The sequence below is a fragment of the Macaca nemestrina genome, chromosome 15, assembly GCF_043159975.1.
Source record: "Macaca nemestrina isolate mMacNem1 chromosome 15, mMacNem.hap1, whole genome shotgun sequence".
Taxonomy (NCBI): domain Eukaryota; kingdom Metazoa; phylum Chordata; class Mammalia; order Primates; family Cercopithecidae; genus Macaca; species Macaca nemestrina.
In genome coordinates, this window is record NC_092139.1 from 90,724,775 (window position 1) to 90,752,243 (window position 27,469).

Consider the following 27,469-nt stretch of genomic DNA (forward strand, 5'->3'; position numbering starts at 1 on the left):
CTAATTATTTCAGAGCGCCCTCCAGGCGGGTTCAGGGCTGCCATGGCAACCAGGACATGCCGTGAGCAAAATGGACACTCCCTGAGGGGTGGGAGCTGTGGGCTCTGATGGCAGGAAATGGGCCTCCAAAATTGGGCTTGAGGGAGGAGAGGACCAGAGGATGGCAGCCAGCCCCCACAGTGCCATCTTCTCTGGGACCAGGGTAAGAATCCTGGGTAGGAAATGCAATGAGAGGGCCCATGGCAGATACCAACGCACCCCCACCGCACCACCAGGGTCTGGGAAGCAGGCAGGTAGGTCTGAGGGTCATTAGGGCCTCCTCCCCACCACTCTCCTCCACACCTTGGGAGGGGACTGCTGGGGCCTGGCCTGGCGTCGCCCAGCAGCAGGTAACCTGAAAGGTAAGGACCTGGGTCCCCTTGCTCTGGCCACCCCCATAACCCAGGCTGTATCTTCCAAGGTCTCTGACGGAAACTTCTGCCCACCCAGCCCTCAGGGGCCCTGATATGCATGTCCTTGGCAAAATGGGGTCTGGCCCTGCCCTGACTCCTGCCAGCTCAGCACCCCTTTCTTCTCACACTATGGTGTGGGGTTGTGGGGGGGTTTCCTGTGTGGATCTATTTTTTAAGGACATCAAAAGCAGAAACAGCCCTCCTGTCTCCTGAGTCGTCACCACTCACATGTCCACCTGCTTCACCTGGGCCAGTGGAGGAGGCACGGCACCCTGGTGGACCTGGGCCTGGGCCCAGCACTGGGGCCCAGGCAGCTGTGCTATGCACTCTGCCCAGCTGGACAATGAAATGGTGGGGACTGCTGGGGTTTGGGGCACTCCCTGCCAAGGACTCTGGCCCTTAGCTGGGGACCAGGCCCACCTACTCCCCACAGCATGCCCTGTCTGGCCCACAGCCTGCTTGGTCAAAGCTGAACCTCTCAGGCTTCTGCTGACGTAACAGCCCAGGCAGGTGGTGGGGGCCTGAGGCCCCATTCCACTGAGAGGAAGCCTGTCTGGACCCAAAAGGCAGCTACCAACCCTCGCTAGGGGACCTGGAACAAAGGGACCTGGGGCGACGCTACCCAGGGCATCGGGCCACCCCTGGGGACAAGAGGCTGCACCTACTCAAATGGCATGCCACCAAACCTCTGGCTTGGAGGCTTATGTTTTAGACAGAGCACACCTGCTCTCTCTGCCTGCCATGTCTGCCCCTCCCTGCCTCATCCTCTCACTGAGATCTGATCCCATCCCTCCCACTTCTTCGGTCATGGAGACCCCACCCCAACTCATAGCCAGACCCTGCCCACTGGCTTCAAGCTGGACTTCTCCCATGGAGACTTCTCTCCTCCAGACCCAGCACCTTACCTGCTCCTGCTCAAGCCCTTTCCAGCCTCATCACTTCTCAAAAATAGCCCTGGCCCCTGGGTTCCCATATCCATCAGGCCCCCATCCTCACTGCCCTGGCATTGCTGACCAGCTGGCCCCTGGGAACACTCTCCTTCCTGGCTACTTCCCTGTCCTGCCCAAGTCTCTTCTCTGTGCCTGTGACCTGGCCAAGGTCCTTGGCCCTGCCTGTGTCCTCTTCTGGCCTCTGATGGCTTCAGGGGCACTTACCCCAGGTCTCTGGCCTGGACTGCCCCACCAGGTGGGGGCCCCTGACCTTCCTGACCACTTGGCCTCTCTCTCTTAAAAGAGTCTCAGACTCAACACAAACCCAATCTCAACCCTGGCTTGGGGTCCTCCCCCACTCCCTACTCTCTGCCATATCTTGGACCCTGCCCCAGCCCTGGCCTGGCCCCTGAACCAACCCCTTCTTCTCCACTCAGGAGCGTGGCTGCCTTGCTTTCTCCCTGCTTAATAAACTCCAGGACTCCTGCCTACCCTCTCTTAGGACACCTTGCTCCCTACATGCCCTCCCCTCATGGAGGGGGGCGGGTCCCTGTGTAGGCTGCATCTCCACCTTTACCCAGCCACCTGGCTCCTAACCAGCCTGGCTCTAACATTGTTTCTTCTACTACTGTCCCAAAAGGAATGACCTTCCCAGGTGAGGTCAGCTGGCTAGGGGTCATCCTCCTTGATAGAGAAAAGGTGGCTGAGGTGAGGAGACCCCTCGGCATGTCTGAACTGGGGTCTAGGCCCTGTCAAGTTCCCGCCCACCATGGCCATGGGCTGGAGGCTCAGCTGACCCCTGCTCATCTCCCCTTGGCCCAAGTTGACCACCACAATAACAGTCCCAAAAGTGGACCTGTTTCTCAGCCTGCATCCTAGGGCCTTGACATGGAGCAGGCTCCGCAAGATGAGGCTGGCACAGGCTAAATTGGGCTTACCTGTCTCTGGGCGGCAGCCCCAAGATGGACCTGGCAGAACTTCACAGCCTGCTCCAGCGCAGCCTCCTCATCCACCTTAACAGCGAGATGCCGGAGGTCAGGGGGCCCAGGCCATTGTGGTGAGCCTCCCCCAGCCCTGTCTGTGTATGTAGCACGGACCAGCCTAGGTAGGGGGCATGCCCTGTGGCTCGGGTGCCCCCCACCACCCCAGACTCCACTGAAGAGCCAGTTGTCCCCACTGCTGTCCACACCCAGACCCCTACCTCCCAGCTCTTCATGGGTAGCAGGGGCAGGTGCCCATCCATCTTCCAGGTGGGGGTGCCTGTTCAGGTGCCACAGCACCAGGTACTGGTGCCAGGACTAGACCCAGCCGTTCCTCTGAGCCCATCTGGCTATACCAAGCTCATTTCTATGGCTGAGTTACTTACATCCTCACAAGCTGAAGCTGGCAGGCAGACTCAGGGCTCCAACCAAGCCTTCAAATTCAGCTGAGGCTCAGCTGCTAGGGGATGAGGGGAGTCTTCTGAGCTAAAACCTGCCCCGTAAGTGGGCAGGATGGAGGGCCATGATTAGAGTGGGAGAGGCCTTTTAGAATCCCAGGCCTGATGGAGATCGCCCCATGCTGTGTCAAGTGTGTCTGGAGATTCAGTGCCCAAGGTCCATATGATATGGGGCAGTTGGGGCTGGGGTGCATTGCAAACTGCCATGATTAGAGGGAATACTGTATGTCAGGGATGGTCATCCCATCTGAGCCAGTCACTAAAGTTTTGGAGATTCTTCCTATGGGAATAATTTTAAACGGAGAAAAAGGAAAGTGCTTGATATATTAAAATAAAATGTTTTAAAAAAGAAGGCAAAATGAGAAGGGGATCTCTGGTCACTGCAGCCATCTTTAGATGACAGCCACAGAAGTCTTGAAGGAAATGCCCTAAGATGCGCCCAGAGGCCCGGCACAGCGGTGGGAGCAGCGGTCCAGACTCCCTGCGCTGGTTGTGATAAGGTTTCTGAGATAGGCTCTCACTTCCTTCCAGGCTGAATATCAACTTTTTAAAGCTCATTGCAGAATGTAAACAGTGGGGAATGGGGTGGGAAGAACACCTAAAACCCAGCTCAAGGGCAGGCCCGGGAGACCCTCCTTGAGAATAGAAAGGCAAGAGTGGGGATGCTACCAGCACACAAGTGCCCCCAGGCCTCTGCCCGCCGCCCACCTGCTTGATGAGCATGTAGGTCTCCGACATGATCCTCTCCACACGGCCAAGGTCGTAGGCCACACCCTTCTGGCCCTGCTGCCACACACGGTAGGCATCCAGTAGAAGTGTCTTGCCTGACTCCGTGTCCTCCAGGAGCTTCCTCTTGCGGCTGAGCCGGGGGAGCGGCTCCTCGGGGTGGCCCCCTGCCCTGGTCCCTATGGTGGTGGCAGGGGCGGGGGCTGGCTGGGCTGGGGTGAGGGGGGTGGGCTGCTGCCGGGCACTGATGCTCAGTTCCTCCAGGGACAGCTCAGTGGGCCGGCTTTCGGGGCCCCGGTCCCTTGGGGGACGACCTGGCAGCAGGGGTGGTGTCCGCTCCAAGTCTGAGTGGCGAATAGTGGCCTCACTCGTGTCCATGGGTTCAGTGGGCCCTGCCCGGGGGGTCTCCTTGTCCTTCCACTCCCCGCTTTGGTCTGCACTGTCTCCTGCATCCATGGCCACAGGCCGGTGGTTGAGGAGGCCCACTTTGCCCCCTGGCTCGGGCCCTGGCCCTGAGCCATCAGCCAGAGGGGGCTTCTTCGGCTGAGGGAGGCCCTCCTGGCCATCCTCAGGACTGGCCTTGTGTGAGACATCGGTGGTCATCCTGGCTCCGGGGAGGCCACAGACCTTGGGCCCTGGGCGTTCTGACCCCTACAAAGAAACCAAAGGTAAGATGTTGTGCCGTTGGTGTCTCCACTGCAATGAATCACCTCTGGGGGCTGGTGAGCCCAACCTGGGCCTCTCCCACCTGACATCTGTCTGGCTCTGGACATCCGCCAGCTGGCCAGGGCTGTGTCTCAATTATCAGAGAAGGATACTGGGCACAGAGACCTGCCTGAGAAAGGCCTTCCCTCCTCTGCACCTCTGGCTGCCCTACCACACTCTCCCAGGTAGCAAGGGGCTGACGGGACTCTGGAGGTGGCACTGCTCCTGAATAACAGGCCTGGATTGAGTTGGGGCAGCATTGCCCAGCTCTCCTTTGACTCCATGATGTGACCTCTGAGCAGCTCTGGGCATTTTATGGGATGGGACCTGCCCAGGTCCACCAAGCGTGTTTGCTGCAGAGCCGTCTTCCTGGCCCCTAAAGCATGAGGCCTGGGCTTGGGGGCTGGCAAGGATTCCTCCCCAACAGGCTCAGGCTGATCCCCTGCGCCAAGCCACAGCCAGCCCTACCAGGCATAAGCTCTGGAGGCAGTCCTGGTTCAACTCCCAACAGCCCCACCCGCTAGGCTGGCTGCTTAACCTCCCTGGCCTCCTTCAGGTGCTAAGCTGTGAGAAGGAGGCACTGCTACATCTGCCTCGAGGCTGAAAAGGCACGAAGCACACACACAGTGTTCTCACAGGCCTTGGTCATCCTGCCAGGAAGAGGTCTTAGGACCCCGCCCTGGGTGGTGCACGCCCTTGGGGAGCTCAGTTTCGTGGAGTCACTACGGCGCTCACTAATCACCAAGTGCATCCATGCCTCACTGAATTCATGTGCACTCATTACCACAGCTGACCTTCCCTGCCTAGGCAAAGGCGGGATGGACGCTACCCCACAGATGGGGACCCTTGGGCACATCCTGCCTCGGGGTGTGCAAATGGTGGGATCGGGCCCACCGCCTGAGAAGGGCTTGGAAGCGTGTTCATGGGCCGTGAAGGAGAGGGGGACACAGGTGGCATACCTCTGCGAGCTCGCTCAGTGTGTCTTCCAGCACCTTCACAGTGAGGATGAAGGCCCGCTGCGCCAGGACCTGGCGGTCAGCATCTCGAAGATACTTCCTGTGGTCATACAGGGGTAGTCAGAGAGGACGGGAGGGCATCTGACACCACACAGCACTGCTGGATGGTGGTCACTGCTCATCCCTGCCTTGAGGATGCCTGTTGGTTCCTCAGTGTCCCAACTAACCACCTGTTGGGGATGCTCCCCTAGAAGCTTCCCCTGAGCTCCCTCTATCCACAGAGCCAGTAGGCCTCTGACCTGGCTCCAGCCTGTTGCCCTTGGGCCCTCTGTAGTGAGCCCACCCTGTGTGCTGTGCTCAGTGACAGCTGGGGAGGGCCTATAGCTGCTCCCTCAGGTCTGGCTCCAGGGTGTCCCAGGCCCCAGCTGGAGGCCCCTGAACTCCTGGCACATTGCCTGGCAAGTGGTAGGTGAGTGAGACAGCCAGAGGGTGAGACAATACAGGCATGGGAGGAGGCCCAGCCCAGCCAACAGCGTGAGGCCTCCAGGCCAGGCCCATCTACATCTGAGCTGCATCTCTTCCAGGATGCCCCCAACATCCCCCATAAATGGCAGCTGTAACAGATGGCTCTGTTGTCTGTCCTGCCCTCTCTGGCAGAGAGCTCCCTGTTTACCACTGAGGCCTAGGCACCCCTATTGCTCACCCCACTGTTACTGGCCTTTGTCTGGGGAACCACAGCTATCTTCTGAACATCTGTTTTCCCTACAACCTGACAGCACCCCGAGAGCCCTGAGTTGGGGGAAGCAGGAGGAAAGGAAAGGCTGGGTAGTCGAGTCTCAACGTGCAACCAGGATCAGTGGGGACAGCCTGTGTCTGCCCCAGGGTGCCTGGGGACGGGAAGTGTTGCTTAGGTTCCAGACACTGGGACAGAGAGGCCCCCAAGGAGAATGAAGAGCTGGTCCAGGCTCCCAGCCAGTGGTCCTCACAGCTGGGCCAGAGCGTGGAGAAGCTGCCTGGGGTGGGTGTGCCCCTGACCCACACAGCACGCCAGGCTGTGTCCAGGGTGGCTGCACTCACTTGCCCTGGTCTGGGGTTCGCTGAAGCATGGAGGACACCTTCAGCAGGGTGCTGTGGTCCCGCAGCTGGGCCAGCACCTTGAGCAGCAGCACGATGGAGCGGTTCATGTGCCAGGCAAAGCTGCCTGGCCGGTCAATCTCGTCCACGGGGATCCGCCAGATGCCCTGTGGGGTGGACGGCACAGGTGTGTGAGGCGGGTGGTTGCCCCAAGGGGTGGTTCCCCACAAAGGGGCACCCTGTCTGGTGTCTCCACAGTGCCAAAGGAGACACTGTCCAGCCAGGGGCTTCTTGGACCCCTCTCACTGTCCCAAGGAGGACAGAAGTGCATCCCCACCCCCTTCCTCCTCATGGGTGGCAGCAAATGATTGATAGACCCACTGCTCTGCAGCCTCCTCTTTTGTATGGCTGCATCGCATATGTTTGCTGGACCTCTCCCCTACGGGACGCACTCAGGTGGAGCCTGTTCAAACATATGGACAGACAGTGAGAGGCCCAGTGTGTACACCTCCCTGCACAGGAGCTTAACCAGCCACCAGACCACTTGTTAGAGGTGGAAATGCTGAGTCAAAGCGGGCTGCAGGGAAGCTCTGGCAAGGCTCCTCCCTCACCCACTCCCTCCAGCAGTGCCCAGAGAATCATCTGCAGCTCCTGGGATGCCTGGGGTCCCCCTCCCTCTTCCCACTTCTTGCCATCCTGCCCCACTCCTCTGTGAAAGCTTAACCAGGACAAAGTTGACTTTGGGGAGCCCCCCGCATCATCTCCCTTGGCCCTTGCTCTACGTGCTGTGGCACTGGGCATCCCCTACCTATCACTAGCTCCAGGGTCTGGTTCGCTGCTGTGTCCTAGTGACCAGCATAGCATCTGACACCTACTCGGGGTCCAGGCAGGGTATAGGGAAAGTGCAGATGATGGAAGGAGTGATGAGGAAACAGGCATTAAGGAGGCCTATCTCTGGGGTGACACCTCAGGGGCCTGGAATAAGTAAACTGGCTCCCAGATGGGTCCCTGCAGCCAACATGCTGAAGGAACTGCTGCCCATAATGGACCAAGGTTATGAGTGATACCGCTTTCTCCCTGGCATGGGGCCTGGCCCACATTATGCTGCAGTACAGGATTCTGGGGACCTGGGCCCCCAGCTACAGGGACTCTGCAGGATGTCTAGTTGGTGCCCCTGGGGCCTGGCCCACATTATGCTGCAGTACAGGATTCTGGGGACCTGGGCCCCCAGCTACAGGGACTCTGCAGGATGTCTAGTTGGTGCCCCTCTCAGGGCCCTGTCCCTGTGGGTCCTTGCTGATTGTCCACAGTATCTGTACACATGTGTGGGCCCACCCTGCTCTAGCAGCCCTGGAAGGGAAGCCAGGGCACTGCCAGCCCTGAGCTGTTAAAGGCCTGAAAGGAGCTTAAAACTCGCAGCCCCTGTGGCCTCTACACTGGCTCCTGTTGTGACATGGAGGGTCCAACCCGCAGGCTGGGGGACTGTGTGGAGGCTGGCAGCCACCTTCTACCTCCTGGCAGTGCCTGAGAAGGACAAAAACAGGGTACTGAGGCTATCCACACCCAGGGCAGCAAACATCAACGCTGCATCTTCCTACCATGCAGACGTGGATCCTGAAGCAGCTTATGAAAAGACACCTGCTTTCCAACAGACAGGGTCTGTCTACAGTAGGCGCCAGAGCGGGCAGACACTGTCTCCTGGGTCTCCATTTGCTGCAGCAGTATGTCCCGCTGAAGACGCTCCCATCCCTGCACCTCCCAGGGCACCCAGACACCAACAGACACACCCGTGAGGACGGGTCTAGTTTGCATCACACACGCCAGCACAGTTTGGATCCCTATCTCCCTTCCATTTCCTTTCGTAACATAACACCACTGATTTCAGAAAGGATGGAAGACCAAACAAATCAGGCAGTGAGTCCATGGAAAACCAGAGGGAACTACAGACGCCGCCACTCGCTTGGCCACCCCCACGCTATCGTGATTCTCAAAACTTCCCCAGTCAGCCCTAAGAGGCTTGAAAGGCAGCATTTTACATTTGCATGTGCTCTGGTTTCATTTTGGCATCTTGCTTGGCCTTTTTCTGGTAACAGTGCGCTGAAGGGCACGTTTCCCGGGCAGGGTCAGGCCAGCTAGTGTGCCCTAGTTCATCTCTTCACCGTATCTTCACTCACATGCCCCAGTATGGGGGCTCCTATCTTTATCTACCTTGCACTGGGCACTATTCCCAGAAGCCCCTTCTGTTGTGGGCTTGTCCTTTCCCTGCCCCCAGCATTGGCCCCCTTGCCTGCTCAGCCAGGCCTGAGACCCACCCACCAGCCATGGGAATTCAGCCAGGATCCCAGTCAGGCTTCCCCTCCTAATGACAGCCTTTAGGAATAACCTCTCTTCTCTGTGGCCTGGGGCGGTATGCAGATGGACATACATCCCAAAGGGTGGGGGGACTTCCTGTGGCCATGAGGCTGGCCTCCAGAGAAAGCTGGTCTGAAGAGTGAAGGCAGAGTCACGAGCTGGCAGGGTGGGAGCAAGCCAACTGGCTTTCTGCCTACACCAGGTGGAGCTGGGCTTCTGTGTTTGCAGCAAGAGACCCAATGAGAAGGATGATACCGGCAGCCCCAGAATGACCTGGCCATGGCGGTTCCCCACAGAGCGGCAGTAGCCACAGCAGCCCTCTCCCTCCACTGTCCCTCTAACACCGGGCCTGTGGAGGGCTATGAAGCTCCTAGAGAACCAGGATGCTGAGGATCTCCTGGAGTGGGACAGGTGCAAGGGACGGCCCCTGCTTCACCTGGTTTTCCTCACCATGGCCCACACAGGAGGAAGGGGGATGGCCAGGTTCCAACTGCAACAGCAGAAGCCCCACTGCATTCAGCCCAGGGGGCACATGTTCAGGCCTCAGGGATGGTGTGGAGAATGTGCTAGGGGTGAGCTCGGGTAAAGCTAAGCCAGGGCCAGAAAAGAAGGGCATGGGCAGCAGTGACCAGGAGCTCTGGCTGAGGGCAGGTGGAGGGAGCCAGCACCAGGCCAACACCCCCATGGCATCTGAGGGAAAGGCAGAGGCAGGATCACAGATGGGCAGGGGCCATGAGTAGCAGCTGAGAGAAGCTGGGGTGCCACGAGGAGGGTCTCCTCTGGCCCTCTCCTAGTTCTCCCTCAGCCCTGGGTCCCAATGCTCTGGCTGTACCCCTTGCCTCGCCTCTCCCAGCTCTACAGGCACACATGCTGTCTTCAGATTTGCCTCACTTGATTCAGGGCTGGGTTCCATGGTGGCCAGAGTGGCTGGGATAATCCTTGCTTAGAGAGTTGATAATCCTTGCAAGAGAGTCCTTGCTTAGGACTTAAAGACATTGAGATGGTGCTGAGGCTTCCCCTCCGTGCCAAGCATCTCATTCCAAGCATCTCAGTCAATGCCCCAACCCTTCAGAATGGCTCTGGGCTCCTCGATGAGGTCACAGAGACAGATTTTAACAATCTGAATAATTTATGGAGCCCCAGACTCTAAGCTGAGTGCCTGATACAAGTTACCAAACCCTGCCTACAGCCTTAAGACTTGGTTGTCTTCCCACTGCTCTTGAGGAAACAGAGCTTCAAACGCTGAGTCCCATGGTAGGGTGAGCCTAGGGGTCCACAGAGGGAAGGCATGACTGCTATGATTTGGGAACCCATGAAGACTTTCCCAGGGGAATTGAGAGCTGGTTAAGTGGAGGTGGTGGGATGCTGCCGGGCCAGCCTGTGCTCTTGCCCTGTTATTTTATGAGGGGGCTGGGAAGCAGGGTGAAGTGCCTGGGGGCAGAAGGGCTGTGCAATCTTGGCAGGTGGCACCACTTAGAGGTGACAAGTGTCCCTGAAGGTATAGAACACTGCTATTCCCAGCCAACAGGCCAAGGCCATGCCCAGGCCTATGGCGCATGGCTCATGCTGTCTCCAGCACACTGTGGTCTCAGGGGAGCTTACTCCTGGAGGGCATGGGCTCTCTTTTCTGCCAGACACAGCCTTTCACTCAGCCAGGGCCAACCCTGAGCTTGACAGCCTGAGGCCGCAGATTCAAACACAGTTCTGGTTCTTATAGTAAACCCCATTGCTGGCTGCTGGGTCACTGCTTGGGCCATTTTTAGTGGCACAGCCCAAGGCTGTTCTGAGGCTCCCTAAGCTGAGGGTTCCCAGCTCTGTCACCTTTGCGGACCCCAACTTTCAGTCATGTCTCCTTCTAGAGCTTCCTCCACTTCAAGGGCACAGGCAAAGGCTCTTCAGGAAAACAAGTGCCCCTGGAAATTCCAAGGCAAGAAAGAAGGGTGAGGAAGAGGAGCAGGCCAGTCAGAACAGTACTCAGACCCAAGGCATGAGCTTGTCACAGAGTGGACGAGGGTCAGGTGTGGGCTGAGTAGGGACATAGAGATTCATCCTACATCTACATTGGGAAGGACAGCCTAAGTATGTAATCAATTCACCCCTCATTTTCCAGAGAGGGAAACTGAGTTCAGGTGACCTGCCAAGGCTGCCCAGTGACGCAAAGTGGGACCAGGACTCAGGGGCCAGACTCGCCCACCTCAAGTCTCTTCCTACACCCCTGCTTAACAGTCAGAGGAACAAGAAATTGGCAGCCTCCCTGTTTTACAGATGTAGAAATGGAAGCATGGAGAATGCAGTGATGCCAGTTCACCTCGGTTTTGAAAAGGTGCCTCTTAAAACTTGGAAAAGTCCATCGCACAGGCAGGCTGCCACTGGAATGCCTGCCTGTGGACAGGGTGGCTGGCAGGTGGCCAGTGTCTTCCACCAGCACCATGGGTGCCTCAGAGTGTCATAATTAAGTCCCTTGGGCAATGTTGCAAGAAATGGCCTCTAAGCAAGCTCTCTGTTGGCCTTTTCCAGCTGTCCCCTGCTGCCACACCCACAGGATTCAGATGCAACCCCCTGTCCCATTCTGTCATTCCCAGGGCCATGCCCAGTTGGGATGCCAGGTGAGGCTCAAGCAAGAGGGCAGACGAGGGAGGAAGCATACTTGGGAGTATCCAGAATGGCTGTGAAAGAGCTGCCTGGGAGCTGCACAGAGGTGCCGAGGAGGGAACAGGCCGTGAGGTACCAGCAGCCATCTGGGAGACCCAGGGCACCTGGCCTGACAAGGGAGCAGGCAGGCAGCTGGGCAGGTGGTCATCTGCTTCACACAGCAGTCTCTTTCCTCTCCAGCTCACCCAGGTGGTCCAATCCAAACTAGCCTGAGTCTGCTAGGGGCCTTCTTGGGCTTGGCCCGGCCTGGTTAGGCACTGCCTGCAGGGTTGCCCCTAGCATCTAACGTCAGCAGCCAGTTTCAAGGGCCTGAGTCTTGGATGGGAACAGCTGCCCTGCCACAGTCCCCTGGACTCTGGGCTCCCCAGGGTGGAGCGGATGGGTGGGGCAAGCAGGAGGGCTGCATCTCTCTGGCTCACACCTGTACCTCAAGGCCTTTGAGCAGAGCCTGGCCTCCTGGGAGGCTCAAGACCTGTGAGCCAAGATGAAATCTCAGAGAACTCCTGAAGCCCCTGGGGAGAAGAGAAGCCCACAGACAGAGAGAGTCAGGACAGACAGACAGGGACACGGGCCCTTGAGTCCTGCCTGCAGACTGCCCAGAAAAGTAGTATTTCAGGTAAAAACCACAAATCCTGGCCTCCACATCCCTCTGCCCTTGGTGTAGCCCTAAGGTGACTCTGATTCCCAAGAGGGCAAGGAAAGTGTCTTGTCCTCCCTCATGTTCCTAGTGCCACATCCAGGCTAGTTAGCCCTGAGTATGCATTGGAGAGTTTATGCCAGAGATAAATCCCCTTCAAGAACGCTGGGGAAGCCCAACTTCCCAGTGATCCAGGGTGAGGGGAAAGGAGAGAGGTTGGAACAAGAAGCAATGGGCTAGGAGAGCAAGGGATGTGGGGGGCTTTTGAAGAAAGCCAGAAAAAAATCAGGATGCAGCTGGTGCCAGAGAAGAAGCGTCTGCCAAGCAGATGAGGAAATGGGCAGCCGAGTCAGGGGTCATAGTAGTGACTCCCTCAGAGTCTTACCCCATCACCCACAGCGTCCTGAGCAGAAAGTGTATCATTTTAATCCTGACTTTTAACTCAGCAAATACAGTACATGTATTTTCCTGCATCACCAAAAACATTATTCAAAATGACCACAGAGCACTTCACTGCACAGTCAAGTGGGCTACTGGTGAGCATCTGGCTCTGAGACTTAAGGATTCTGATGAAGAATGCGGGCTGAACATCCTTCTCCATAAAGCTTTTCTCCCACTCTTCGAGATAGATCACCCAGAGGGGACCAAGAGAGTGGGCAGGCAGCAGCAGGCTGGTCTCCAGGAAGCAGGGCCTGGGTACCTGAGCTGACACAGTGGGTGAGTGTCCTGTCTTCCTGGGCCCTCCTAGCCCCAAGCCAGCCCTGTATGCCCATGGTAAGACGGGTGGGCAAAGCTTCCTAGAGGAGCTCAGCTCTGCCAGCTCTGTTCACAGAAAACACAGCACTGTGAGCAACCAAGGGAGAGCCCGTTCCCCTGGTGGAGGAATTCCTCCAGCATCCCCCGTGGCACGGGTGTCGTGGTGACTCAGTGCTCCAAACAGGCGAGGGCGGGGAGCCTGTTGGCATCCCATTCCCAAGAGCAGTGGGCACAGGGTGTAGGAGCAGACTGCATTGAGCTGAGGGCCAGCTGCTGAGTGGGTGGCTGCAGCTAGAGAGCGATGGAGCCTCTCAGCAGAGAGGGCTGCTGGGAGAGGAGATTAGGGGCCTCCCCGCCCCCCAGAAAAGCATAAAAACTTCCTCCTGGTTCCAGCCTATTCTTAAGCACCTCAAGCAGAGCCAGGAAGGGGATTGAATCTGGCCCTGAGGTCAGGAGCAGCTGTGGGGAAAATACCAAAATCCTCCACAATCCTGGGGAGACCCCTGTCACCCACAAACCCACACAAGTCACCAAAATGGCAAAACAGCTTGGAGGAAAAGGAGGGGATGGCGTGGGGCGTGTAGGGCAAACTTCATCTCCTGGGGCCAACCCTCTTCACAGGCTGCCTGCCCAGCTCCTTTAACACATGATTTCACTTACACCTTGCTGGGGGAGAGATTTGTTCCAGGGCAGCCAGCCAGCAGGGAGCCAAGACTACAGTTCAACTAAGCCTGCCATGCTCTTTGCACTCTACCAGGCTTGTCCCCAAGGAAGACCAGCATCACAGACAGAGTCAGGCCGGCTGGGCAGCACCCCTCCGAGCCCTGGCCCAGATTGCTCCTTCTGGAGCCTCCCTACTCAAGAGTCCCGAAGCCTTTAGAGGCAGGACTGTTTCCAGACCAGCAGCTCCCTATCTTCCTGATGCCCTGAGGAGCTGAGGGCCTGGCCCCTCCCGCAGTCCTGTTCCTCCCCTAAGGTTGGGAGGAAAGGGGCCCCAGAAGCAAGCCAGGTCGAACACCCCTAGGGACAGGAAGTTCCTGCAGCTTCTACCACAAACCTATGAGGGCGGGCCTCTCTGGCCGCAGGGTTGTACACAGGCCACCAGGGGCGCCCTGACCTCCACCCACTCCTACCCCCACCCCCAACAACGCGGTCCTGGCTCTCCAGGCGGGGCTACTGAGGGCAAGGGATTCCCCGCGCCATCCACAGGTAATGAGTTCTCTCTGCAGGCAGGGGCTGGGAAAGCCTGCAATTTGCCTGCAGCTGGCGCCCGCTCGTTTCCAGCCTCTCCTGCCAAATAAGACATCGAGCGCTAGGTCCCCAGAACTGCCGGGCTGTTCCTCCCCTCCCCCTCCTGGGAAAAGCAGAAACGACAAACAACCAAGTGCATGGGGAGAGCCCCGCCGCCAACTCTGGTGTGGGCTCTATGTGCCGTACGCCGCCCACCCCCCACCGTCCCATGCAATCTTTTCCCCCAACCCCACTCCTCCTCCCACTCCGCTGTGGGGCAAGGTCCTAGCCCAGCGCACATAACGGGCCGGTGCTTATAAAGCGCTGGAACCATCTTCCTGTCCCCGCACAGCAGTTATTTATAGCTAGGGAAGCACCAAGCCCGGACACGCTGCCCACCCGGCCGGGCGGCCAGCTCACCATCCCCAAGAGCGGCACGGCGCAGCTCCTCGTCGGCGCCTTCCGCCGCAAAGTTGCTCTGGCGGGTGGCTTTCGCTTTCGCGCAGCGCACGCCCCCACGAGCCAGCTCCCAGCCCCGGGCTTGGTACGGCTGGATGCGCTGGCGCGTGTGCGGGCTTCACTAGCGCCTGCCGCCCCCGCGCGCCGCCGCCCAAGCCGGCCTGACCGCCCACCTGACGCTGAACCAGGCGCCAGCCCGGCCTGGGCATGGGGGCGCAGCACCCCGCCGCGGCCGATTTCCTCCGCGGGGGCGCCGGGGAAACCACAGCCCACGGGCTTCCTGCTGCGCCAGGCGCGCCCAGGCGCAGGGCGGCCGCCAGAGCCCACCAGGGGAAGATAGAGCAAAATCGCAGCAAAGTGGAGACCCAGGCGGGCAGCGGAGGCGAGGCGGTCGCGCAGCTCCCCCAGCCCCGGCCCCAGTCCCAGCCCCCGCCCCCGCCAAGTTCCTACCCGCTGGCTCAGCCGTGGCATCTGTGCAGTGGAGCTAGGGCGGGCGCCGGGCCATGGCCGCGGAGGCTCGTTCGCTCTCTCGCTCGCGGCGGGCCGGGGCGGGGCAGGCGCGGCCGGACGGGGCGCCGGCACTCGCCTGGAAGCGGGCCCAGGAGCGCAACTGACTTTTGCCGGCCAATCCTCTCCGGTTCCCTGGCCTGGCCGCTGGTGGCAGGCAGTGGACCACTGTGGGGCAAAGTGGGTGCAGCCCTCACTGCAGGAAGCTGTGGGGCCCCAGAGAGCATGGTGTAGGGGTGGCCAGGAGTGTGGCAGGCCGGGATGGCAGTGGCCAACTTTGTGTGAGGGTTATCCCCCCTCTGAAGGCGGTGTTTATGTGAATGGCGCCCCCTGGAGTTGTGTCAGTCATGCCCTGTGGCAGGCAGAGGTGTAGGTGTGTGGGGGAAACGACTGGCCACAGCCGAGCTGTCCTTGCTGTTACAGTTGGGCAGGGGGGCTGCAGTGAAGATCACTGGAGGAAGGTCCTCAGGGCGGATGGCAAAAAACAGATGCCACGGCGAATGGGCTTTATAGCTGGAAGGGGCCTCATTTTCCAGCTGGGCTCTGAGGCCCAAAGAGAAAGCGCTGGGTTTGAGGGGTAGGGTTGGGAGTGGTAGGGCTGGGCGGAAGCCAGGCAGCTCTCAGGACACCCCTTCCCTCAGCTTCTGTAATCCAAGAACAGCAACAGTACCCCATCCTCAGGACATGAGCACCTTTCCAGAGCTCAGGGAGGGTTGCTCTCCTGCCTGGAAACCGTACTGTACCCTGCTACAGATGAGGAACAGGCTCAGAAGGGGAGGGCCTCACCCACAGCGTGCGGCCATGCCCCCGGCACTCACAGCTCCAGTGTGCACACAGCATCTTCCTGATTTCCCATGAAGGTAGGCTGCACTGGGACAGTCTACCAACTCCCGGCTGCTCCTCCCGCTCCAGCTGAGGGGAGGCCGAGGAAAGGCAGGGATAGGCCAGCCTGCAGGGGCTAGATAAGAGAGATGCTGTCCCAAGCCCTGGCTTACCTACCCCCAACCCTTTGCCCCCATGAGCTTCTCTCTTATCACATAGCGCCGTTCCTCCCCCCACAGACACCGAGGGCCCTCAGACCCACTGGGACCCTATCCTGGTGACACCTGTCCTAGTGACATCTCCTCTCTGAGCTGGCTGGTTTCCACCTGGCCTACCCCTGGGCTGGCTCCTGGAGCCAGCATTCCGAGGCTTACTCTGTGCACCTTCCAGGTACCCCTGGTCCAAATCTGCCCCAAGTCCAACCTGCCCCTTCAGCCTGGCTAATGTCACACTCTCTGCCCTCCTTCCCTCCCTCCAGGGGGAACTCAAGAGGCAGTGCCTCAGCATCCCCTGGAGGGATCCTGCTCCCTGCCAGGCACTGGACTTGCTGCTGGGGACATAGAAGAAGCAGGCTGGGGTGCCTAGAGATCATTCACTTGCAGGGGAGTCACAATGAACACAAGCTAAGGCTGTGCAAGGACAAGGGGCTCCTCACCATGGTCAGGGTCTTAAGCAAGGAGTTCTAAATCTGCATGTTGCTCAAGCCACAACAGCACCTTGCCATCTACATTCATGTAGTCATTTAACAGACACACATAGGGACAGGTTCAGAAAGGCTGGACACTGGTGCAGTCACACAGCAATAAGGCCACTATGGCTGGGACCTGTCCCCAAGGCCCGACTGGCTCCAGAACTAGTTGGGCCACTCTTCCCAGTTGTCCATAGGGCTGGAGCAGACATGAGGACCAAAGCGATACTCACACTTTGCACAGCTCATGACCTTACTTCATACCTTATCTACTTCCTGTAAGATCAAGTTGGACCAAAGGAAGCTGAGAACATCTGCTCATCACACCCAGGTCAGGAAGAAACTGTGTGTTGTCTGTGTTGAGTGTGTGGCTCTCTGGAAACTAGTCCCCTGCATCCCAGAGGCCTCCAGGTCCATCATGAGCAGCACCTAGCTCTCCCCAGCACGCATGCCTTCCCACACAGAGTAGGGTGGAGAGGTGCCCTCTCAGACACATCGCAACGGAAGGGATACACAGGCACCACTCCACCTACCAGCACAGATGAATACACTGAGGCTCAGAGTGGGCTGGGTGCTTGGGGTCCCAGTGCCTGGCTATCACAGCAGGAGGGAGTCCTGTGGTGGAAGAGGGGAGCTCAGGGCTTTTGTGCTAAGCCTCTGCCGAGTAAAGCCTCTGCCGAGTAAAGCCTCTGAGGAGACTTCCCTGGGAGAATGTTGCTCCCAGCTGGGCTCCGAGGCCCTGTGGGTTCCAGCCTCCTTGGTCCCACTCCCAGCACCACACAATGCTCTGTACTCTGTGCCTTTATCTGTGCCAGCCCTCTCCAACGCCCCATCAGATGGATCCTGCCATGTCTGTCAGGTAAAAACACTCAGGCCCTGAGCATGGAGGTTCCTCACCAAGCTGAGCCTTACCCTGCCCCCCCAAATCCCCAGGAAGTGCTTGTATGCATACCAAGAGGTCCCTGGAGCATCATGTGATAGTGCTATGACAGTCAGAGGCTGGCGAGCCTGCCTGCCCTGATCCTTGAGGATTCTTTGTGCTCAAAGAGCTGTGCTTACTGGTATTGTCAGCACCCTATGCAGGAAAACCCTGTGGGTCCTAATTACCCACAAAGCACCTGGATGTCTAGGACACAAGCCTCTGACCACTGCCCCAGAGAGAGAACTGCTTACCCACCTCAGGACCACCCTTGAAGGTCTATGAAGTTGCAACTCTCTGCCAACCTAAGGAGCCCAGGAGACCAGGCCACCCCAGCCATGCTCACCCATAGGCCAGCAGGAGCCTGCTTAAGTGGTCACACGCTCCTTGGAAATATATGCTTGGTCTTTGGCTCACGTGGCTGATCCAGGTAAGCACCTTCACACCCCCACCCCGGTGGTAGTGGGCTTCTGGTCCTGCAAATCCAAGGCCCAGATCCCAGAGTTAGGCTGCTGCCAAAAGTGCTATCGGTTGAGCTGCCAAGGAGACCTCACAGCCCCAGTGGCACCCTATAGCCATCCCTTCCAAGGCCTGAGTGGGTACAGACCTGTAGATTTCTCCTGGCTCCTATTTTTTCTCCGCTCTGTCGCCCAGGCTGGAGTGTAGTGGTGCGACCTTGGCTAACTGCAACCTCTGTCTCCTGGGTTCGAGCAATTCTGCTGCCTCAGTCGTCCAAGTAGCTGGGATTACAGGCACATGCCACCATGTCCAGCTAATTTTTGTATTTTTAGTAGAGATGGGGTCTCACCATGTTAACCAGGCTGGTCTCAAACTCCTAATCTCAAATGATCCACCTGCCTCAGCCTCCCAAAGTGCTGGGATTACAGGCATGAGCCACTGTGCCTGGCCCTGGCTCCTTTCTTGCTGTGGCAAGAATATTCCTCAGCGTTAACAGTCCCAGTTCTCAGTCTGGGAGCTTTGAAGCTTCCAGTTGGTTTGGAGGCACAAGGCCTTGCTGCTGCTTACCTGCCTCCCTGCTGTGGGACACTGGCTCTGTGTGACCTGTGTCTGGCAATTTTTCTACCTAGAAAAATTGTGTGACAGCAGAGACTGCTGAGTCTTACAGTTCCAAGTCAGCCAGTTTCCTCTCCTTTTCCCAACAGCCGAGACAGAGTGAAGTGCGTTTCTCCTCCCTAGACCCACAGACCCCCAAAAACCATGCTGTCCAGATGCCCACAGCCCCACTTGATTCTTACAGGCTAGAGCTTCTGCTACTCAGAAATTGTCCAGCCTGTGCTGAACTTTAGATGTCACTGAGTCCAACTGCTCTGTGTGAGCCACGAGTGAGGATGCAGAGATGAGGAAGACAGAAATGACCTTCCTAGGTCAGCCACAGCAGGGATCGACTCAAGGATCCCCGTCCCTCAGTCTGGGGCTGCCTCCATCTCAGTGGACAGCTGTGCGTGGATCATGTGCACATCCACGGGGACGGCACTTGCGGCACCTGGTGTGCACAGGGCTGTTGTTGCTACCAGTGTCCTACTGAAGGGGAAAAGATGCCCCAAGATGGCTTTCCCCACAGTCCCCCATCACCAGGAGGCAGAACTGGGATCTCAGTCACCAATGCCAGGGCTCTTGTGGATGGGCAGTGACCCAGCCACAGCCTGGGGACTGAGTGGAGGAAGGATGGGCCACTGGAGGATGGCAAGGATGGCAGGGGCCTAGGACAGACAGGAGAATGAGGAGGGCAAGGGGTGGGTAGGCAGTGCATGCAAAGGGGGTGCATGTGGCAGTGGGTACCGTATCTGGGTAAGGACCTCTGTGGAGAGGGAGGGGTTGCAGGGGACCTGGGGAACAGGTTGGGCAAACAAGACTGGCCAGCAGGATCCAAGGTCTCTTGGTGTAAGCTAAGGCCTGAAGTGTGATCTGATGGAATCAAGAGCCTCCCTGAGGCAATAGGATGCTTACACTGGGCCCCTCTGAGCCCCACCCCCACCTTGCTGCCCAGGCTTCTAGAATAGCCCACTCTTTGGAAGACTGCTGAGCTGCTTCTGTTTCATCTCAGGAGGGGAGCCCGGATCTTAGAAAAGCCACAGCTGACATTCATATGGAAAAAAGTAGGGCAGTCGATCCATCTGCTGACCCCTGGTCCCTAAAAAATGGCCTTTGTGGGCTTGCGGGGATCTGGCTCTGGCTAGGCGGCAAGGTAGGGAAGGTCATGGGGAAGCAATCGGGGCAGGGAGCATTCCCTGGGACCAAACTGTGGTTTCAGACCATGAATGGTGGCAGTGGCCATGGTCTGTGCCAGGTGTCCTCCCTGGATGGCCTGCACAGGATCTTTGTGCAGGGAGGGGGCCAAGCTGAACAGGTAGCGGGAATAGGTACTCTGGTGGCATGGGTTGGCCTGACCACGAGCCAGAGGTGAGGTCCTAGGCAGAGCTGGTACCTCCAAGGGCGTTCAGGTTCCCAAGCAGGCTCACATCCCACTACCTCTTACTGCCTCATGACAGCTCTAGGGAGAAATCCTTCAATCCCCTGTGTTGCCTCAGAAAGGGAACAAACTTGCCCAGGCTTGCCCTACAGAGTAGGGCTCAGTCCCAAATCTACAGAGCCACCCCCAAACCAGAGGAACAGATTTGAGATGTGACCAGAAAGACTTGACCCAAGCATAGTACTCCTCCATTATGGCACCAAGGCCTCCCTCCCCTTATGTGAGGGAATGGGACAGGAGTCCATCTGCCAGGAATAGGGTCACTGGTTCGGACCAGCTCCCACACTGACAAGATGCTCCCACTGGAGAATAGCAGAATTTAGCTTAGGTCTAACTCCAAACCCAGCACTCTTCCACCAGCAGAGCCAGACGTGCCTCTGATTATCTGTGGCCAAAACATACTCTCTCAGACATCAGGGTGTGGGGTCTTCTCAATCCCACCTCAGCACTCTTGGTCTCTCTAGCCCCCTGTCCCTGTCCTAGGCCTGCACTCTAAGCGATGCAGTCCACTGCTCTCAGAGGTCCCTCCAGCAGCCACAGCACTTGGGCCTCCACACCCCGAGGTGGTTTCACTGCCTAAGGCAGAGTCGGCCTGCTGATGGTGGTGGCAGGCAGCCCTTCAGGACTGGCCTAGTCTGCCCTCCCCACTGCTGCCTCCCTCCACCCCATGAGGGACCCTCACGCTGCAAACTGCCTCTCTTGGTTTTCCCTCCTGGAATGCCTTCTCCTGAGTCTGTTTGACAATCTGGCCAACTGCAAGGTCGGGCCTCCAGGAGAGCTCCCAAGCACACTTGCTAAGGACTGGCAGCCACCTCTTTCGTGTACCTCCAGCGCCCTGAGACTCAAACAGTAGTACATTCAGGGCACCTGCTAAGAGCTGGAAGTGGTGCTCATAACCAGCCTCACAAAAAGTAAAGCTAAGGGTGGTGGGCTCCCAGCCAGTTGGAGCCCTCCCTCGTACCACTATTTCCCGAAGCACAGGTATCCCCTGTCTCCCAGGAGAGGAGCTCCTCATCTGTAGCCCTTGGGAGCCAGCTTTCCATGTCAAAGGCCTCCACAACACAGCCTCTTTTGGTGCCCCACACCCCTGAGGCAGGGCCAGGTTCCTTCGCCATCAGGCTCAGGCCTCATGTGCCTGCCTGGCTGGGCTGTGTGGAGTCTGGGCCTAAGCCGAGGCATAGACAGGAGTCCAAGGCTCCTCCACCCCTCCTCTGAATATAGCCAGGTAGGTTCCTCCCTGGAGATAAAGCTCAGAGCTGGACCTATGGTGGCCAGTTCCTGCTGTGTGCTCTCTCCAGCCTGGGGTTCCCAATAGCAGGCTCTGAGCAGTCTAAACAAAGGACTCAATATCCCTATGCAGCAAGGGAGTTTGGAGAACTCTATAGAGTCTGTGCCCACTGATGGGGTGGAATCCACGGGGAAGAGCCATGAGGCTCTACCTGCTCTGACCTAACTTAATTCTAGACTACTTATTCATATTTAGAGATCAGCATTTCAAAACTTGTATTTTGAATCAATCAAATTCCTGCGATTCCTTCATGTGGCCTTCTCAATTGGCCCTGATCCATCTCACCTTCTCCCCCACTGACCTCAGTGAGCCCTATCTGTAGCCTGTGTGCCTTTATCCACAGTCCTTTTCCCTATCACAAGTCCTCTGGACACAATGGCAGTGTTGTGTGCCAGACAGGCCCTCGGGGCCCATGGTAGTAACATGCTTTCCCAGAGTGCTCTCACATGACCCTCCCCATAACTCTAAGAGGTGGGTATGGTCAACCCCACTTTGCAGATAAAGAAGCTGAGTCTTGCAAACACTGACCAGCTTGCTGAAAGTCACTCAGGTCGGGAGTGGAGCCTGAGGCTGGCTAAGGTGATCCTCCTCGGGCTCACAGGTGGGTACAGGACACCTGTCACAGAGGTCCGTGTGTGAGGGAGTCCTTGGTCTGCTCCTCCTGGTCCCCAGGAGCACCTGTCAGCTGCAGCCTGTCATCATGGTAACCAGGCACCGAGCTCTGCTTTTGGATTTCAATCCCAATGCAGCTCTCTCAGAAGCAACTTGGTCAAACTTTCCAAATAGGAAAAAAGTTATGTGTGGGGTTGGGGGAAGGCAGAGGGAGGAAAGAGGGAAGAGAAAGGGAAAGAGAACAAATTTCCAGACTGAAGCCACCCCAGAAAGGAAGCCTGGTCACTGAGCTAAGGGTTGACTTCTCTTGGATGGCTGCTGGTGGCAGGGCAGATGAGAGCCCACATCCTCCGCTGGGCTCACACCCCTCCTGCTCAGGAGCCTAGGCTGCAGGGGGGTGCAGCCTGAGTGGGTGGGGCCTGGCCCTTCCTGCCTCTGCTGGAACAGCTGCCCTTTCATCTGTTTTCCATTTGGGCATGACAGAAAGGCTTCTTTTGGAAAAAGGACTGGAAAACCACTGACCTCATCCAACTGGCCCACCTTTGGAGATGGAGAAACTAAGGTAAAAGGGGCCAAGACCAGGAAGTCACAGCAGGACTAAACTCTGAGGACAGGGCAGTTTCCCCCCTGCAGCAGGCACACAGGGAAGATAAGAGGATTATGCTGGACTTAGACCAGGTGCTATGGTCTTCAGAGCCCCTCCGGCGGTCTACAAGTCCCAGCCACACCTACTGAAGCTCCTGCCACACAGGGCAACCCCAATGACATACACAGCAAAGGATGGGAGCCCTCAGGACTGCTTGTGCCCTTTAACCCTGGGGCTCAGCCAGGGAGGGCCCTTAGAGAGTTTGGGGTAGCCCCACGCTCTTGGCTGCCATGAGAATGAATCATAAGATAACCTGGTGGCCTTGCCATAAGGGCACACCTTCTACTGGAATGACTCCAACAGTGTCCATCTCTGGGCATGGGAGGTACCACCTGGGCCCCTTGCTTGGACTTCCATGGGCAGTACCCATGTGGAGTGAGCACCCACTGCTCTGTGGGCTAAGAGGACAGTATAGTGGTGGCACTGCCAAGTCTTCTCTCAAGAGGGAAACTTCTAACAGCAACTCCCTCTTCCTTTTGGCCCCAAGATGGGGTGCTTGTGGTCCCTGCCCCTGCCAGGTCCTGCAGCCTCTTGTGGCCACAGCCCTCCCTCAGCCTCTTCCTGCCTGCTCACACCCAGACTCTGCCTTTGCCCAGGCTTTCCTGAGTGTGACTGGGCCACCTGCTCAGTCTACTTTCCAAAGCCTTGCTGAAGGTCCCACACCTCCGTTTGGAAGTGTACCTCCCCCGACAGACAGCGCACCTAGGCCCAGAGCAGTGTCCTAGGAGGACAAAGCATGTAAAGCAGGAAGCTCTGCTTGAGCTGAGACTGCCACACACAGGTCTGAGACAGATACGGCTCAGGCCAGGCACACTGGCTCATGCCTGTAATCCCAGCACTTTGGGAGGCTAAGGCAGAAGTACTGCTTGAGCCCAGGAGTTTGACACCATCCTGGGCAACATAATGAGACCTGTCCCTTAAAAAAAGATGTGCGCTGGGTGTGGTGAGGCACGTCTGTAGCCCCAGCTACTTGGGAGGCTAGGGCAGGAGGATCACTTGAGCATGGGGGGTCGAGACTTTAGTGAGCTGTGATGACGCAAGCCACTGCACTTTAGCCTGGGTGCAAAAAAAAAAAAAAAAAAAAAAGGAGGGAAGGAGAGGTGGAGAGAAGGAAGGAAGGGAGGGAGGGAGGCAGGGAGGCAGGGAGGGAGGGAGGGAGGGAGGCAGGGAGGCAGAGAGGCAGGGAGGGAGGCAGGGAGGCAGAGAGGCAGGGAGGGAGGCAGAGAGGCAGAGAGGCAGGGAGAGAGGGAGGCAGAGAGGCAGGGAGGGAGGCAGGGAGAGAGGGAGGCAGGGAGGGAGGGAGGCAGGGAGGCAGAGAGACAGGGAGGGAGGCAGAGAGGCAGGGAGGGAGGGAGGCAGAGAAGCAGGGAGGGAGGCAGGGAAGGAGGGAGGCAGGGAGGCAAGGAGGGAGGGAGGGAGGCAGGGAGAGAGAGAGAGGGAGGGAGGGAGGGAGGGAGGGAGATGCTGCTGGGATACATTCCAAGAACAAACCTCTGAAAAATAACTTGCAGTGGGAAATGAAGTTCATGCTGAAAAATACTCCTCTATTCAGGAATGTTAAACAGTGAGCTCCTGACTGAATACCCAGGGCAGCTGGGGGCAGAGGGGGCTGTGGGCTGAGGTGGTGGATGTATATACAAACACTGGCATCCCACTAGGGAAAAAAATAGCAGCTGCTTCTGAGAGGCTGGGCAGAAACTCCGGCATGGAGGATGCCCCACAGGACATGGGTTCCCAGTCTGGGCTCTGCCACTTACTGGCTATATGACCTTAGGCAAGTCATGAGTGCGCTGCCTGCAGAGATTTCTGTACCTCCTAGCAGGATGGTCATGGGGATTCCGCGGGATCATGAATGTAAGGGCTTAAGAAGAACATCTTCCTCTGCCCAAGCATCCTGGCTTTGCCACAATTTTGAATCCACATCTGGAGATGAAAACTGTCTCCGGATAGCCAGAAAATAATTTATACCAGGGATGATGGTCTAAAGGCTGCTTACATTTTATTTATGTATTTATTTATTTATTTAATTCTGTGAATGCAGGCAGCCTGGTTTTTGCTGTGGTCCTGACAGGGCAGGGGCCTAGGCAATCTGTGGCCTTGTGCCCGCCACTCCTTTGTGTGTACTTCCTCCTACTGACCCCTCCTACTGGTGAGGACAAACTGTAGCTTCTCAGGCAGGAAGCACCCCCTCTCCACCTGCTACCTCTCAGGCTCGCCCCTCCCCAGACAGGGCGGCCTTTAGCACCTGCTCCAGGCTGAACACGGGGGGCTGTGCAAGCCGGAAGCTGTGAAGTTCCACAAAGCTTGCAGAGCCCAGAACGTGGGAAGGAAGGAGAGCTCGAGGATAAGCTTAGAATCCACACAAGTTTGCTAACTCTTTTAAGACTCTTAAAAACAGGACCTTTTTTCCCTGGAGAACTTGAAGTGTTTCTTTTGTTTACTCTGCTTGTGCAACTGGCCCATAGATCATCTCAGCAATGCTAAAAATAGTGCTAGTGCAGCAATTCCTACTACAGCCAAGTAGCTCATATTTCCTCAATTTAAACTTTTTTCTTTCTTTTCTGTCCTATGATTCCCACTATTATGTGACTGGGTTTCCTTTGATCCCCTGACAGTCCTAAGGGTTGCTGCACACCTCAGTTAATCTCAGTGATAGAGGAGGTACTCAGGGAGGCCAGATGACCTGCCTAAGTCACAGCCAAGGGCAAGGCCAGAGGCAGAAGCCCAGCCCATTTCCTCACCAGCCAGGGTGGGATGTCTACTGCCACTGGTGACTTGGTATCGTGGGGATACCCCAGGAAAAACCACAATCAATCCCAATTTCTTCTGAAAACCAGATGACATTGGCACATTAGGAGCTGAGACTGCCCTTGGGGAAAGAGTGGGATAATAAGCAGCACCCTTCCATCCTAGCACGGCCTTGAGTGGCATCTCTACTGTGTTGCATCCTCCACTGAGGACACTGCTTGCGCTCAGAGTCATCCTAGTGTCCTGTCCATTGGAGGACATACGCATGCATGCAGACCCAGGGTCACATGCCTGGCACACCAGGCAGAGACACACGGGACGATGGATCTGAGCATCAGAGTGCCAGGACTGAGCGCTGGGTCCCCCAAGCCCACCTCCTCGGCCCTCTTGTACTCCCCTTCCCCTCATCCCATCAGTCCATAGGCAGTCTGGGTCTTGGCTCAGAACACCTAAAGCCTGGCTCAGGTGCGAACTTGCTGTGTGCCTGTCTCGGTTTCTTAATTTTCGAGGCAGGGACAATGGCACTACCTACATCTCATGAATTATGAGAATTCAACAAGCCATTGTATGTAGAAGCGCCACACACAGCACTTTGGAGCCCTGAGGAATGGTGGGTTGACAGTGCTCCTGCTGCCTCTGCCCCAGCCCAGCCCCTCCAGTGCATTCAAGGCAGCCAGTGCAACACCTGGAAGACGCTCCTCTACTCAGCCCCCTTTCCTCTGTGAGAAAGACCACACTCTGCACCTGGCCCAGGAAAACGGTCCAGTGGCGGCTAGCCGGCCACCCAGCCCTGCATACAGCATGCAACTCTGCAAGGCCCTCCCTGATGTGCATGCGGCACCGTCTGTGCCCCACACTGTGCCTCCTGCTGCATCCTCTGCTCAGAAGCCTGGCCCTGCTCTGTCCTTCACACGCATGTCCTCTAAGATCACTCCTGTCATTCTCACACTGTCTGTTCACTTTCAGGTGATGGGGCCTGTGCTCCAGGAGGGGCAGGGACTTATTCAGGCCTGTCTCCAAAAGCACATGTGCAAAAGTGACTCACAGGGGCTCAGGCAGGATCCAACACCAGCCTGGGCAGGGCTGGAGATGAGCTTGGGGAAGGCCGGGCTGTGCAGCCACATTGAGCACAGCAACACCTGGCAGGAAAGCCCTGACTGGAAATGGCCCCCACCAACAGTCTGAACAGGCCTAGGATGGCCTTGAAGGAGAGGTGGGCAAGAGGGGCAACACTGAATGCCAGGTGAGGTCCCAAAGAGGGAAGTCAAAGTGTGGAGATTTACTTGTGGTTTCTACAAATTGGGGCCAGTACAGCCCAGCTGCCCCTGTACCCGTGATCTTCCCATCTACTACAGGCCTTCCCAAAAGACACTGTGAGCTGTGGGTTCCATGGCTGCTGGATCATGTGCTCTGTTTACCTGATCATCTCCCCCAGGGACCTGGGCACCCCTCAAGAGTGGGCCTCTCTAATGGCTTAGTGGAAGATGACATGCGCCATCAGGTGACCAAGGGCTGGGCAGAGTGCTTCACCACCAGGTCTCGGCCCTGCTCTCTGATGGTGAAAGCAAGGGAGGGACAAGAGACTCCACCTCCTGGAGAGGCAAGAAGGAGCAAGGATGTAGTCTGACACTCTTGCTGTCCCTCCCCATCACATGTCCACAGCAGACATCACTGCTGGAACAGAAGCTTACATGTGGCCTCTGAATTTCCAACGACATAGTGGCTAAGAGTGCAGGCCATGGATTTGGACAGACCTTGAATGGCAGCCTGGCTGCTTGCTAGCTTGTGATCTTGGGCCATTCCCTAGGCTTCTGCACCTTGTTCAAAGGGACACAATAGCACCAGGCTCCCATGGGGCCCTGACCCACTGTGTCAGGAATACTGGCAATTGCTGCTACAGAAGACAAGCACTTGACAAGCATCCCTTTGGCAGCATTCTCTCCCAGCACCCAGAGCAGCCAGGCCAGTTGGGGAGTGGCGCTGACCTGAGCCCTTTTTGACCACACAGCTGGCCCAGGGCCTGAAAACAGCCATGAGCACTGCTGTCCAAGGGGAAGAGCCGGGCCTCTGATGGCCCAGGGGGCAGAGGGTAGAAAAGGGCTTTTGGTTTTCCCAGCCTGCAGAGCCTATTGGTAACAATTTCCCCAACTGTACAATGAGGATGATAATAGTACCTAAGCCTCACGGACATGCTATGTCACCTAAGAAGGCACCCCCGATCAAGCCACCAGTAAGTGCTGGTCCTGCCACTGCTACTGTGGGCCACTACTCTCTGCCAGGCCCCCAACAAGGCAAGGCACAGCCAGGCCCAGCTGCTGTGGCACTGCAGGCAGGGTACCAGCCTCCATTGTCACTGCTCTCAATCTCAAGAGCCCCATCCCG

At 57.4% G+C, this 27,469-nt stretch overlaps 1 protein-coding gene across 14 annotated transcripts in view; it reads right to left on the reverse strand.

The window, feature by feature from the left end:
• LOC105497407 (calcineurin binding protein 1) overlaps window positions 1-27,469 on the reverse strand; it is a 165,848-nt gene that overhangs the window by 10,198 nt on the left and 128,181 nt on the right. For all 14 annotated transcript variants that reach the window (XM_011768474.3, XM_011768470.1, XM_011768473.3 and 11 more), the window contains 4 exons: window positions 6,284-6,447; window positions 5,210-5,306; window positions 3,528-4,196; window positions 2,320-2,394 (listed from right to left, as the gene is read on the reverse strand). In XM_011768474.3, the coding sequence (XP_011766776.1) occupies window positions 2,320-2,394; window positions 3,528-4,196; window positions 5,210-5,306; window positions 6,284-6,447 (1,005 nt within the window). The remainder of the gene's footprint in view (window positions 1-2,319; window positions 2,395-3,527; window positions 4,197-5,209; window positions 5,307-6,283; window positions 6,448-27,469) is intronic.